The 12,823-nt window shown below is 45.5% G+C and overlaps 1 protein-coding gene across 4 annotated transcripts in view; it reads left to right on the forward strand.

The window, feature by feature from the left end:
- Positions 1-1,006: 1,006 nt before the first annotated feature.
- Positions 1,007-12,823, forward strand: part of sin3b (SIN3 transcription regulator family member B) — a 60,350-nt gene continuing 48,533 nt past the window's right edge. The window contains exons 1-3 of one of the 4 annotated variants that reach the window (XM_072594480.1): positions 1,007-1,386; positions 8,291-8,467; positions 9,876-9,994. In XM_072594480.1, coding sequence (XP_072450581.1) covers positions 8,291-8,467; positions 9,876-9,994 — 296 coding nt within the window. In that variant the 5' untranslated portion in view covers positions 1,007-1,386. Of the gene's footprint in view, positions 1,387-1,598; positions 1,704-3,184; positions 8,468-9,875; positions 9,995-12,823 lie in introns of those variants that run through there. The other 3 variants (XM_072594478.1, XM_072594479.1, XM_072594481.1) reach the window with 3 other exon arrangements.

The raw sequence follows: 12,823 nt of genomic DNA on the forward strand, positions 1-12,823 counted from the left end.
TGTTTTCCCTGGAACGTTGGAGGCTGAGGGGTGACCTTATAGACCTTTATAAAATTATGAGGGCATGGATAGGGTAAATAGACAAAGTCTTTTGCCTGGGGTGGGGGAGTCCAGAACTAGAGGGCATAGGTTTAGGGTGAGAGGGAAAAGATATAAAAGAGACCTAAGGGGCAACTTTTTCATGCAGAGTGTGGTGCGTGCATGGAATGAGCTGCCAGAGGAAGTGGTGGAGGCTGGTACAATTGCAACATTTAAAAGACATTTGGATGGGTATATGAATAGGAAGGGTTTGGAGGGATATGGGCCGGGTGCTGGCAGGTGGGACTAGATTGGGTTGGGATAGCTGGTTGGCATGGACGGGTTGGACCGAAGGGTCTGTTTCCGTTCTGTACATCTCTATGACTCTATAACTCCCTTAACTTTCTAAGTTCCAGAGAAGACAGGCTGAAATTGTATAATCTCTCCTCATAACTTAATCCCTGAAGTCTAAGTAGCATTCTTTTAACATCCTGTGTTCCCAGCATGAGACACTGTACAGGAATCAGAAGCATGTGTTCCTATCTAAGGCCAACTATAGCTCTGCTTAGGTTCCCTAGCCTGGCCTGCTACAGAAATGAGATTAAACTTGGATGTTAATTCAATGTGAATGTTTTATGTTGTGTGTTATTGGATCATAATAGATTCATTATGGTCAACACCAGTTTAGGGAATTAAATATAAACTTTTATTAAAGTTACACCAATTTGATTTTTAAAATAATCTGACAAGGTCGCTGAGTGTTATCACAAACTAGGCAACGATTCAGCCTGTTCATATAAGATGTTTTACTAACCTCTGTAAGATGACCAAGAGTGGATTTCTGGTGTAGCTACTACAGTCACAGTGGGGACCAGACACATCACCTCCTGACAGTCCCTCTTCTAGTACAACTGCTGCATTTCTTCATCATGTCCTGGGGCGGTTGGTGAGATAATGGCTCAGATCCATCACTAAATTAATACTAATCTGTGAAGGATTGGTCTGAGAGGTTCCCCCCGGGAGGGTCAGACTCAGGAAGGATGCAGTGAGACCTGGAGCACCCTGAGGGACTGTTTTTACCAAAGATCCTCGTCATCAGCTTTAAACTGGGAATGTGTTTGTTGGAAGAATCACGCAGTAAAACAGCCCTGGACATTCTGCCCATCGACTGTGTGCTAGCTCGGAGGCAAAGTTATCCCATCTTTGTAATTTCGCGTTTTTTGTCTCATATCTGCATTTAATTTTGTTCCTGAAGCCGCTTTGGAAGTTACTAAATCTGTTAAACTTCTACCCAACCAACTTCAACAGTTTCATCAAGGACCTCCGTCTGGATTGCAGTGTTTAGCTCTGAAGCCTGTGCAGGGAAAGGTGTGTGTTTTAGGGGGTGGGGGTGGGGCCGGTCTATTCTGTATCACAGGCCCCGCTCATGGCGCTCACTGACGGCCTCTGGTCCCACCCGCCCCCGGGCCTTTAGGCCGCGCGGCCACTGCCCGGAACCATCGAGCGGCGCCCAAAGCGGCTGCCCCGGACCCTGTCTGCGAGGCACAGCCGGCGCCGGGCTCTGATTGGTTACCGGCTGGTGACGTCCCGGGGGATGGGTTTCACGGACGGACCGGAAACGGGGTGCCGCTGGGGGCGCGGAGCCGGAACCGAGAGGAAGCGCGGAGCCCGGGCTGGAGCCGCGGGTGAGGGGGAGGGGAACATGGAGGGGGGGAGCGGCACGGCACGGCGGGGCGGGGGGAGTGTGGGGCAGCTCGGTGTGCCGGACACTGGACGGTCTTCCTTCCCTGTTTGCCACCCATTGCCCCCACCCCCACCCCGCACCCTCCCTACCCCCACCCCCCCACCCCGCACCCTCCCTACCCCCACCCCCCCACCCCGCACCCTCCCTACCCCCACCCCCCCACCCCGCAACCTTCCCTACCCCCAACCCTCCCTAACCCCACCCCCCAACCCTCCCTACCCCCCAACCCTCCCTACCCCCACCCCCCAACCCCCACCCTCCCTACCCCCCCAACCCCCACCCTCCCTACCCCCCCAACCCCCACCCTCCCTACCCCCCCAACCCCCACCCTCCCTACCCCCCCAACCCCCACCCTCCCTACCCCCCCAACCCCTACCCCCCCCACACCCCCCTACCCCCCCCACACCCCCCTCCCTACCCCCCCAACCCCCCCTCCCTACCCCCCCAACCCCTAACCTCCCTACCCCCCCAACCCCTAACCTCCCTACCCCCCCAACCCCCAACCTCCCTACCCCCCCACCCCCACCCCCCCAACCCCCCCAACCTCCCTACCCCCACCCTACCCCGGGTTATTTGGATTCCGTAATTCTTTGATCCGTGTTAAAACAGTTGTAATGTTAATATCTAAGACTCTTGTTCTAATAAGTTCTCTCTGTCCCCATCATGTCATGGATTGCTCATGTCTGACAGTTCAACTACAGACAAAAACAGAAATTGCTGGAGAAACTCAGCAAATCTGTGGTGAAAGAAAAAGAGTTAACACGTCGAGTCCAGTGACCCTCCTTCAGTTCTGAAGAAATTTTAGCTCTGCTTTGTCTGCACAGATGTCAGAACTGCTGAGTTTCTCCAGCAATTTCTGCTTTTGTTTTAGATCTTCAGCATCTGCATTTCTTTGTTTTATTTGAACTGTGGATTTATCTCAGTACTATATGGAACGTCAGGGAGTAAGCAATTTTCTCCATGCAGGCTGAAACACTTTGTCATTTAGGGGTCCTTCTTACTCATTTGATTCACGTTGTTTAAGAAACCGTTGGGTTAAAGTTCCTTTTGGGATAATAGACAATAGACAATAGACAATAGATGCAGGAGTAGGCCATTCTGCCCTTCGAGCCTGCACCGCCATTCAATATGATCATGGCTGATCATTCCTAATTAGTATCCTGTTCCAGCCTTATCTCCATACCCCTTGACTCCACTATCTTTAAGAGCTCTATCCAATTCTTTCTTAAAAGAATCCAGAGACTGGGCCTCCACTGCCCTCTGGGGCAGAGCATTCCACACAGCCACCACTCTCTGTGTGAAGTAGTTTCTCCTCATCTCTGTCCTAAATGGTCTACCCCGTATTTTTAAGTTGTGTCCTCTGGTTCGGCACTCCCCCATCAACGGAAATATGTTCCCTCCTGCCAGAGTGTCCAATCCTTTCATAAGCCTATACGTTTCAATCAGATCCCCTCTCAGTCTTCTAAACTCAAGGGTATACAAGCCCAGTCGCTTCAGTCTTTCCGTGTAAGGCAATCCTGCCATTCCAGTATAATGAGAAAGTTATACTTGTTGGATTGTATTACAAAATTAGTTTGCATCATCGCAAACACTACAATGCAAAAGTACATAATGTGTTTCTATTTGTATTAAAAGGCAGCTGTTGGCAATATTTTGAAAGTGATAACCATGCAGCAGAAAATTACTATCTTTGAAAAATATACACGCTTAATATTTATCCATCTGTGTGTATTCTGACCATAAATCATGGAGAATGGATTTTACGGAAAACAGTATTATTCAGCTTCTCAGTAAATGCAATACATTTTGAAATGAAGTCTACGCCTAAATTGCTGCATTTGAAGATCTGTTCCTCAGAAAGTGCATACATTTAGATCTGGCCATTTTGACCAGTGGGTGGGGCCAGTTTTTGTTGGTGGAGACTCATCTGGATGAATTTCACTTCAAATTGTGTCAAAGGTTGTCGCATATGCAAATGTGAGTGAATTTGCTGTAACTTGCTATGATTTGATTTGCCTGATTTTAGTTTTGTGCTTGATGTTAGCTGAGTCCACCTGGTCTCTGGTGATAAAGCTGCTGGAATCCCTGCTTGGATCTGACACTGGGACTTTGGTTTCATATATGATTTTTGGGAATTTTGTTTCAGAAATGTTTCTTGTTTGACAAGTGAAGTTAATTTTTCACATCATTTTATGGTTTTCATGCAGATCACTGATGATCTATCCATTTATTAAATGTCACAGTGGCCTGTTTGATCTCCCAGTTCTGGTGTGGGTGAATGATGTCTAATGGGATTTGAACTCAGGTTCTCAGAACACGACTTATTTCCCTTGATTAACATCGCCAGGCCATCACCTCCCCATGTAGTCTCAACTCCTCTTCACATAATCCTCGACACACTGATCAATCAAAAATCTATCAAACTTAACCTTGAGTAGATTGAGTGAGCCAGGCCCTACACTTTCTGGGTTAGAAAACTGCAAAAAGTAATGACCCAGTAATGTATGACTGGAAGATCCCTTAATTTGAAACTCTGCCCCCCACATTTCCTTCATAGTTTCTCCGCAGTGTGGAAGTAGGCCATTTGGTTCATCGAGTTGACACTGACCCTCCAGACGGCATCGCTCCCAGACCCACCCCTCCCATGTAACCCTGCATTTTTACATGGTTAATCCATCTCACCTATACATCCCTGGACACTATGGACAGTTAGCATAGCCACTCACATAATCTGCACAGCTTTGGACTGTGAGAAGAAAACAGAGCATCTGGAGGAAACCCAATCAAACACAGAGAATGTGCAAACTCCACACTGACAGTTGGTCGACAGTGGAATCGAACCCAGATCCCTGATGCTGTGAAGCTTTGGCGCTAACCACTGAGCCCCCCTCAAGAGGAAAAAAATTCTCAGTATCTACCCTATGAAGCTGCCTCATCTGATTAGCTTGCTGAAATCAAGCCTTCTATTCCAGGAATTGTCACAAATGTTAAAGATTTTGAAAAGTACACAGAATTATTCAACTGACATGTCTAACTGAGGTCAGCAGAAAGCATAGACCAGGTTTCTGTGCTTAATAAGGATTGCTTTGTTTGAATTGGATTACCTACTTTATATGTTATTGCTTTATTAGGATAGGCAATGGTGTCGCAGTGTTATTGCTAGACTATTAATCAAGACACGCTGGCAATGGTCTGGGAATCCAGGTTATGAATCCTGTCATGGCAGATGGTGAAATTGAATTAAAAATCTGGAATTAAGGGTCTAATGATGACCATGAATCCATTGTTGATTTTGAGGAAAAACCCATCTGATTCATTAATGTCCTCCAGGGAAGGAGATCTGCCGTCCTTACCTGATCTGTTGAATATATGACTCCAGACCACAACAATGTGGTTGACTCTCAAATGCCTTCTGGGCAATTAAGGTTGGCCAATAAATGCTGGCCAATGATGCCCACATTCTGTGAATGAATAAAAAATATTACAAATAAACAGACTGTAACTACAGGTAAACAATTATGAACTGTCGATATGTAATTCTACTAGTTAATACCCTAACCCTTTTATAAACTTGTCCTAACACGCACGTGGTAAGAATCATGGATGTTATGGATACTGGGAAGCAGTTCAGTGATCCCTGTTCACTGGATAAGCTGATTATTTGGGGCGGCACGGTGGCTCAGTGGTTAGCACTGCTGCCTCACAGCGCCAGGGACCCGAGTTCGATTCCAGCCTCCTGGGACTCCCTGTGTGGAGTTTGCACACTCTCCCCGTGTCTGCGTAAGTTTCCTCCAGAGGTATGCAGGTATGGTGAATTGGCCATGCTAAATTGCCCTGTAGTGTTAGGTGCATTTGTCAGAGGTAAATATAGGGCAGGGGAATGGTTCTGGGTGGGTTACTTTTCGGAGGGTCAGTGTGGACTTGTTGGGGTGAAGAGCTTGTTTCCATATTGTAGGGAATCTAATCTATAGATTATGGTTCTTGTGCTGACTAGAACGTTGCTTCCACTGGATTAACAAGAGGCACCTGTCTCTTGGTTCAAGCTTTCAAAAGGTCTCTGATACATTAATTAAATGTCACTGCTTACAACAATTGCTGAAGGAAAGATAACCTGGCTTTCCTCAGGTTTATGGTGGTTTTGACAGAGTGCAGAGAAACTCCTGAGCTGCTGAAGGTATGATGGCTTTTCACATCTTGTTCAAAGTCCCAATCTACTCACCAACCTGAGAACCAATCACATAGTTGTTGACCAGTAGAAGGTCTTTGTCATCAGTAACTTGTCACTGTTCCACAGACCAATCAGTAGTTTGTTGCTGACTGCTTCTCCATTTGGATACACCTTTTGACTTATTGCTTGAATAAGCACTTGTAGAAATGGTGCTTGCAATGAGTGTCAGGTTACTTATATTAAAAAAAGGTCAATAACCCTTCAGCAATTTGTTGATTCTTAAAGCTTACAGTGAGCGATTTGGTACCCTGTCTACAGATTATAATCTTGGATTTCTGTTTCCCAAGTATAACACTGGGGTACAGTACTGGTGGTGACAGGTCTGTCCCTGTATAACACTGGGGTACAGTACTGGTGGGGACAGGTCTGTCCCAGTATAACACTGGGGTACAGTATTAGTGGGGACAGGTCTGCCGCTGTATAACACTGGGGTACAGTACTGGTGGTGACAGGTCTGTCCCTGTATAACACTGGGGTACAGTACTGGTGGGGACAGGTCTGTCCCTGTATAACACTGGGGTACAGTACTGGTGGGGACAGGTCTGTCCCTGTATAACACTGGGGTACAGTACTGGTGGGGACAGGTCTGTCCCTGTATAACACTGGGGTACAGTACTGGTGGGGACAGGTCTGTCACTGTATAACACTGGGGTACAGTATTAGTGGGGACAGGTCTGTCACTGTATAACACTGGGGTACAGTACTGGTGGGGACAGGTCTGCCGCTGTATAACACTGGGGTACAATACTGGTGGGGACAGGTCTGCCGCTGTATAACACTGGGGTACAGTATTGGTGGGGACAGGTCTGTCCCTGTATAACACTGGGGTACAGTACTAGTGGGGGCAGGTCTGTCCCTGAATACCACTGGGGTACAGTATTGGTGGGGACAGGTCTGTCACTATATAACACTGGGGTACAGTACGGGTGAGGACAGGTCTGTCACTGTATAACACTGGGGTACAGTATTGGTGGGGACAGGTCTGTCACTATATAACACTGGGGTACAGTACTGGTGGGGACAGGTCTGCCGCTGTATAACACTGGGGGACCGTACTGGTGGGGACAGGTCTGTCCCTGTATAACACTGGGGGACCGTACTGGTGGGGACAGGTCTGTCCCTGTATACCACTGGGGTACAGTATTGGTGGGGACAGGTCTGCCGCTGTATAACACTGGGGGACCGTACTGGTGGGGACAGTTCTGTCCCTGTATAACACTGGGGTACAGTACTAGTGGGGGCAGGTCTGTCCCTGTATACCACTGGGGTACAGTATTGGTGGGGACAGGTCTGTCACTATATTACAGTGGGGTACAGTACGGGTGGGGACAGGTCTGTCCCTGTATAGCACTGGGGTACAGTATGGGTGGGGACAGGTCTGTCCCAGTATAACACTGGGGTACAGTATTAGTGGGGACAGGTCTATCACTGTATAACACTGGGATACAGTACTGGTGGGGACAGGTCTGTCACTGTATAACACTGGGGTACAGTACTGGTGGGGACAGGTCTGTCACTGTATAACACTGGGATACAGTACTGGTGGGGACAGGTCTGTCACTGTATAACACTGGGATACAGTACTGTTGGGGACAGGTCTGTCCCTGTATAACACTGGGGTACAGTATGGGTGGGGACAGGGCTGCCGCTGTATAACACTGGGGTGCAGTAATGGTGGGGACAGGTCTGTCACTGTATAACACTGGGGTATAGTATTGGTGGGGACACGTCTGCCGCTGTATAACACTGGGGTACAGTATGGGTGGGGACAGGTCTGTCGTTGTGTAACACTGGAGTACAGTGCCAATTTTGCATATTTGAGTACGATACTTCAGGCTCTTGAGTCTGCTCCTTCATGTAATAAAATGGTGGTTGCTCTGATGGTAAAGTCAAATCTATTTGCTGCCTAGCCCTCATAACTACATGTCTGTCACTTGGGTGCAATAGTCGCAGGGTCAGGCTATGTGAGTTTGATATGGTGATATTGATGGGAGTCAGGAGAGTGTGCTCACTGAGCACAGAAAACTAACCCTATGCTTGATGCAGAATCTGGGTTGCTTGTGCTGCATTTAAGCAGCTATTTGAGATGAGAATGTAATTGGAATGAGGAGCTGCAGCTCACCAGCACAACAAAGGTTCCAGTCTCTTGTCGTAACGTTGACTCCTTTCATGCAGAGCTTTATGTTCTACCTAAGAAAAGTACCTGCCTTTGTCTTCCCTTCTCTCTTGATTCCCTTACATGCTTCTCTCTTCCTCCCTGCCCTTTAGTGGAACGCCCTTTTTCTGTCTTTCTCCAATAGATGCCTGGGGTGACTCAAGGCTCCGACCTGGAACCTCCACCATCCCAAATACCCCAGCGTGGAGCAGTGGCCATGGCCAAGATTCAGGCCCATCTTCAGCAGATGAACCATCAGGTTCAGGCTCAGAGTTTTGCAGTGCAGAAGCAGGCCCAACAACAGCAGTTCCAGAGGCTCAAGGTAAGACTGACTGTCAGATGAAAGGAATGTACTGACAGGCACTCTGACAGTGTCTATTTCCCACCATATCCCTGCAATACATTTACCAGGGGCTGCTGTTCTGGTTTTAGAGAGGTCTTCAGCAGGTCCTCCCCAGAGAAAGTAGGCAAATGAACTCAATATTCTGAATTTTCAGGATTAACAACATTCCTCTTAGTTTAATGTTAAATTCGACCAACATCTCCAACTGTGTTATCCCAGGATAAGAAGCTGTGGTTTCAGCGAACTTGCATCCTACAGGGAGACATGAAGTGTGCACAGCCTGGATGAGTGCTGAAGAGGAGATCATACTTATAGCTGTCTCCTGCACTCGGAATAAACACTGAATGAGTACCTTGGGTTTGTATTGTTACAATACGTTGTAAATGTCAGTTTGGAGAAATCTCCCTGTGGATTCAAGGTGATGCGGTGAATCTAACTGGTGATGTAACAGCCATTATCAGCAATGACGGGAGGCTATTAAGTGTGTTGCTGGCTGAAAGGGGATTTGCAATCATAATACTGTTTAAAAACTGCATAATGTTTAATTTCAACTCCCTGAAGTAGAGGTGACACTTCCTGCACTCAGTCCCAAAGGGGCATGGAAATGTTGCATTGGAAATTACAGAATATATTGAAGGAAAATGCTTGGACTGAAATTTTTGTTCGAGTGTGTGCATGCTGTGTGCGTGATTATGATACTTTTGGTTTGTTTAGTGTTGACAAAGTATGTCTGGCAGAAAAGACGATCCAGTTCATCGTGCTTGCCCCCAGTCCCTCTTCTGTAATGCCTGAAGCATGTTCACTTGACACTGTTTGACCAATAACTAGCCATGCCCTGAGAAAAACAAAGGAACCAAATTAAAAATCTGGACAATTCTTCAATAAGCCCTTTTGAGTGATTGAAATTTGTTCAGGCGATCAATCACTGACTGTAATTTTACAGACTGTTTAAGTATACTTTACCACTCTTGAATATAAGATGCAATGATTGCCGCTGCTCTCATTTGTACATATGCAGATCAGCAGTCACGACAAGAGCTGACAAATTGTTCGTTGGTCCCTGAAGAACTAATTAAATAATAACCTCGTTCTGTCTTCACCTAGTTTCTGCACGTGATTCCTGCTCTTTCCCCAGACTGAAATAATCTGTTAGGTGAAACACAGTCTGGTCCTTTTAACTATTTTATGCACCTTGATGAAATAGTCCTGAAATGTATTTCCTGTTGCAGAAACCAGAGCCAGGTACCAGAGTTTAAGCCTTAATAACAGCCAACATTGGAGGGTTAAAGGATTCTAAATATGTTCTAAGAGTTTTGTACAAAAATATAATGGTATTTTTTTGTTTTGTACTGAATAGTCCTGTTAATACAACCTCATGCGTTATTAGTGTGCTTTTCAGGTGGAAGATGCCTTGTCGTACCTGGACCAGGTTAAGATGCAATTCGGAAACAACCCAGCTGTTTACAATGAGTTCCTTGACATCATGAAGGAATTTAAATCACAAAGGTATGTGAATAGGCTGTGTGCATCCTCCCGTCAAACCAACAGCAGCCTGGGGATGTGTATCTCACACTCGGAGGCTGCAACGAGATGCCTTTAGCGTTTTGGCAGGCTGTCCCTTAAAGGTTGTGGGAACTGACAGTCCATGGAGTTTGGAATAAATAAAAATGTGCATTTATATTGTGCATTTCATGATCAGACATTTCAAAGCATCAAGTAAAACAAAGAACTGAGTGCTGGAAATCTGAAATAAAAACAGAAATTACTGGAGAAATTCAAGGCCTGGCAGCAGCTGTAAAGGAAAAATCAAAGTTAAGTCATTGAGTCCACTAACCCTTTGTCAAAACTGAAATAACTCTGATTTTCTTTCTAGAGATGCTGCTGGACTTGCTGAGTTTCTCCAACATTTACTGATTTAATCTCAATACACTCTACAGCCAATTAAGTGTCTTTGAAATGTAGCTGTTATTGTGAAATAGGAAACACACGTAGTAAGATGCACCAAACAACTATATGTTACTGACCAAATAATCTCTTATCTGTGATGTTTACTGAGAGCTAAGTGTTGGCCAGGCTACTGAGGTGAACTGTCCCGCTGTTCTTTCAACGAATTTCCTGGGATCTTCAACACAGACGAGATCTCACTAAACACCTCACCAAAAACCCATGTTGCCCATCCTCAGTTCTCCACTGTCAGCCTGTATTTTTTTATACCTCGGAGTATGTTGTTTTTCAGTCTTACATGAGATGTGGCAAACTTGACAAGACCAATATTTATTGCCATTTTTAAGTACCCCTGAAGTAAGTGACTTCCTCGCCATTTCAGAAGACCTTGAGTCACCTGTCTGCCCGAATAGGTGAGGATGACAAACTTCCTTCCCATAAAGGGCATTCGTAAATTAGTTATGTTTTTACAGCAATTGGCAATCAACATGGCTATAGTGATTATAATGAGGTGATAGAATATGAGTTCCCTGATTGGGGCTGGTAACTTAGTGCAATCAGGGAGCCCCGGCAGTCAGATAAAAAGGGGAGTGTCAGAGGAACTGATACTCTGGTACTCGGTTCTGAATGAGACAGTACTGAAGTCAAGGGTGGTTCACATGTAAATAAAGGGTGACTTGGTGCTGGATACTGGCTTCTGTGAAGTTATTTCAATGATCACATTAGACCTGTTTTCTCTAATCAGAGATTTTATTGAATTCAAGTTTTACTGTCTGCCGTGGTGAGATTCGAACCCATAACGCTAGAACGTTGATGTGGGGCAGTGATATTACCATGATGTCACTCTCTCCTCAAGCAAGAGGCCCTGAGCTTGCTGTGCCCTTTGCTAAAGTTATGACTGCTCTGATTGTGGTTTCTATTTTCCTGCCGACCCCTATACCCTTAACTCCCTTGTCAGTTAAGAATTTATTTAACATCAATTTAAAGAAAAGTCCAATTTAAAACAAAGTGCTAGAGGAACTCAGCAAGCTTGGCAGCATCAGTGGAGAGTGAAGCAGTAAACATTTTGTGCCTAGTATCATTCTTTGGAAGAATGTATTTTATTCAATATTTAAAATAATCAATAACCCACCACCACTGCTGTCTGGGGAAGAGATTTCCACAGATTCCCGGTTCTCTGAGATAAAGAACATTTTCTTCAGCTCTGTCTTGAGTGAAGTGCTCTTACTTTTAAACTGTCTCTTCTAGTTCTAGTCTCTCCCACCCTGTCTAGTCCCCTCACCAACTTGTTTCAATCCTCCTCCCCCTTTATCTGTTGCTCCAGTCCTGAAAAAAGGTTACACCTGAAATGTCGACGTCTCCACCTCCTGCTGTTGCCTGGCTTGCTGTGTCCTTCTATCCTCCTGCTTGTCCATTTGGGTTCCAGGATCTTCAGTTTTTTGTTGCCAAATCTCTCTCTCTCTCTCTCTCTCTCTCTCTCTCTTTCTCCCCCCCGCCCCCCAGTCAAGAAATGTAGAAACAAATTTGTAAGGAAATTTCAGTTATGTGTAAGAATACTAGGGTGGTTATGGTAGGGGATTTTAACTTTCCAAACATAGACTGGAACTGCCAAAGTGTTAAAGGCTTGGGTGGAGAGAAGTTTGTTAAATGTGTACAAGAAAATCATTTGGCTCAGTATGTGGGTGTACCTCCTAGAGAAGGTGCAAAACTTGACCTACTCTTGGGAAATAAAGCAGGGCAGGTGACTGAGGTGTCAGTGGGGAGCATTTTGGAGCCAGCGACTCCAAAATAAAACTAATTCTTATTAGTTTCAAACTAGTGATGGAAAAGGATAGACCAGATTTAAAAGTTTATATTGGAGGAAGCTCAATTTTGACAGTATTAGACAAGAACTTTCAAAAGTTGATTGGGGGCAGATGTTTGTGGATAAAGGGGCGGCTAGAAAATGGGAAGTTTTCAAAAATGAGATAAGAAGAGTCCAGAGACAGTATGTTTCTGTTAGGGTGAAGGGCAAGACTGGTAGGTGTCGGGAATGCTGGAGAAGACTAGAGGAGTTGAGACTTTGGTCAAGAAAAAGAAGGAAGCATATGTCAGGTACAAACAACAGAGATCGGGTGAATGCCCAAAGTAGGAGTATACTTCAGAGGGAAATCAGGAGAGCAAAAATGGAATATCAGATAACTTTGGCAAATAGAGCTAAGAAGAACCCAAAGGGATTCTACAAATACATTAAGGACAAAAGAGTAACAAGGGAGAGAATAGTGCCCCTTAAAGATCAGCAAGACCACAGGAGATGGGGGACATGCTAAACAAGTATTTTGCATCAGTGGAGAAGGATATGGAAGATAGAGAAAATGGGGAAATAAGTAGCAACATTTTGAAAATGTTCAA

The sequence above is a fragment of the Chiloscyllium punctatum genome, chromosome 24, assembly GCF_047496795.1.
Source record: "Chiloscyllium punctatum isolate Juve2018m chromosome 24, sChiPun1.3, whole genome shotgun sequence".
NCBI classification, from domain to species: domain Eukaryota; kingdom Metazoa; phylum Chordata; class Chondrichthyes; order Orectolobiformes; family Hemiscylliidae; genus Chiloscyllium; species Chiloscyllium punctatum.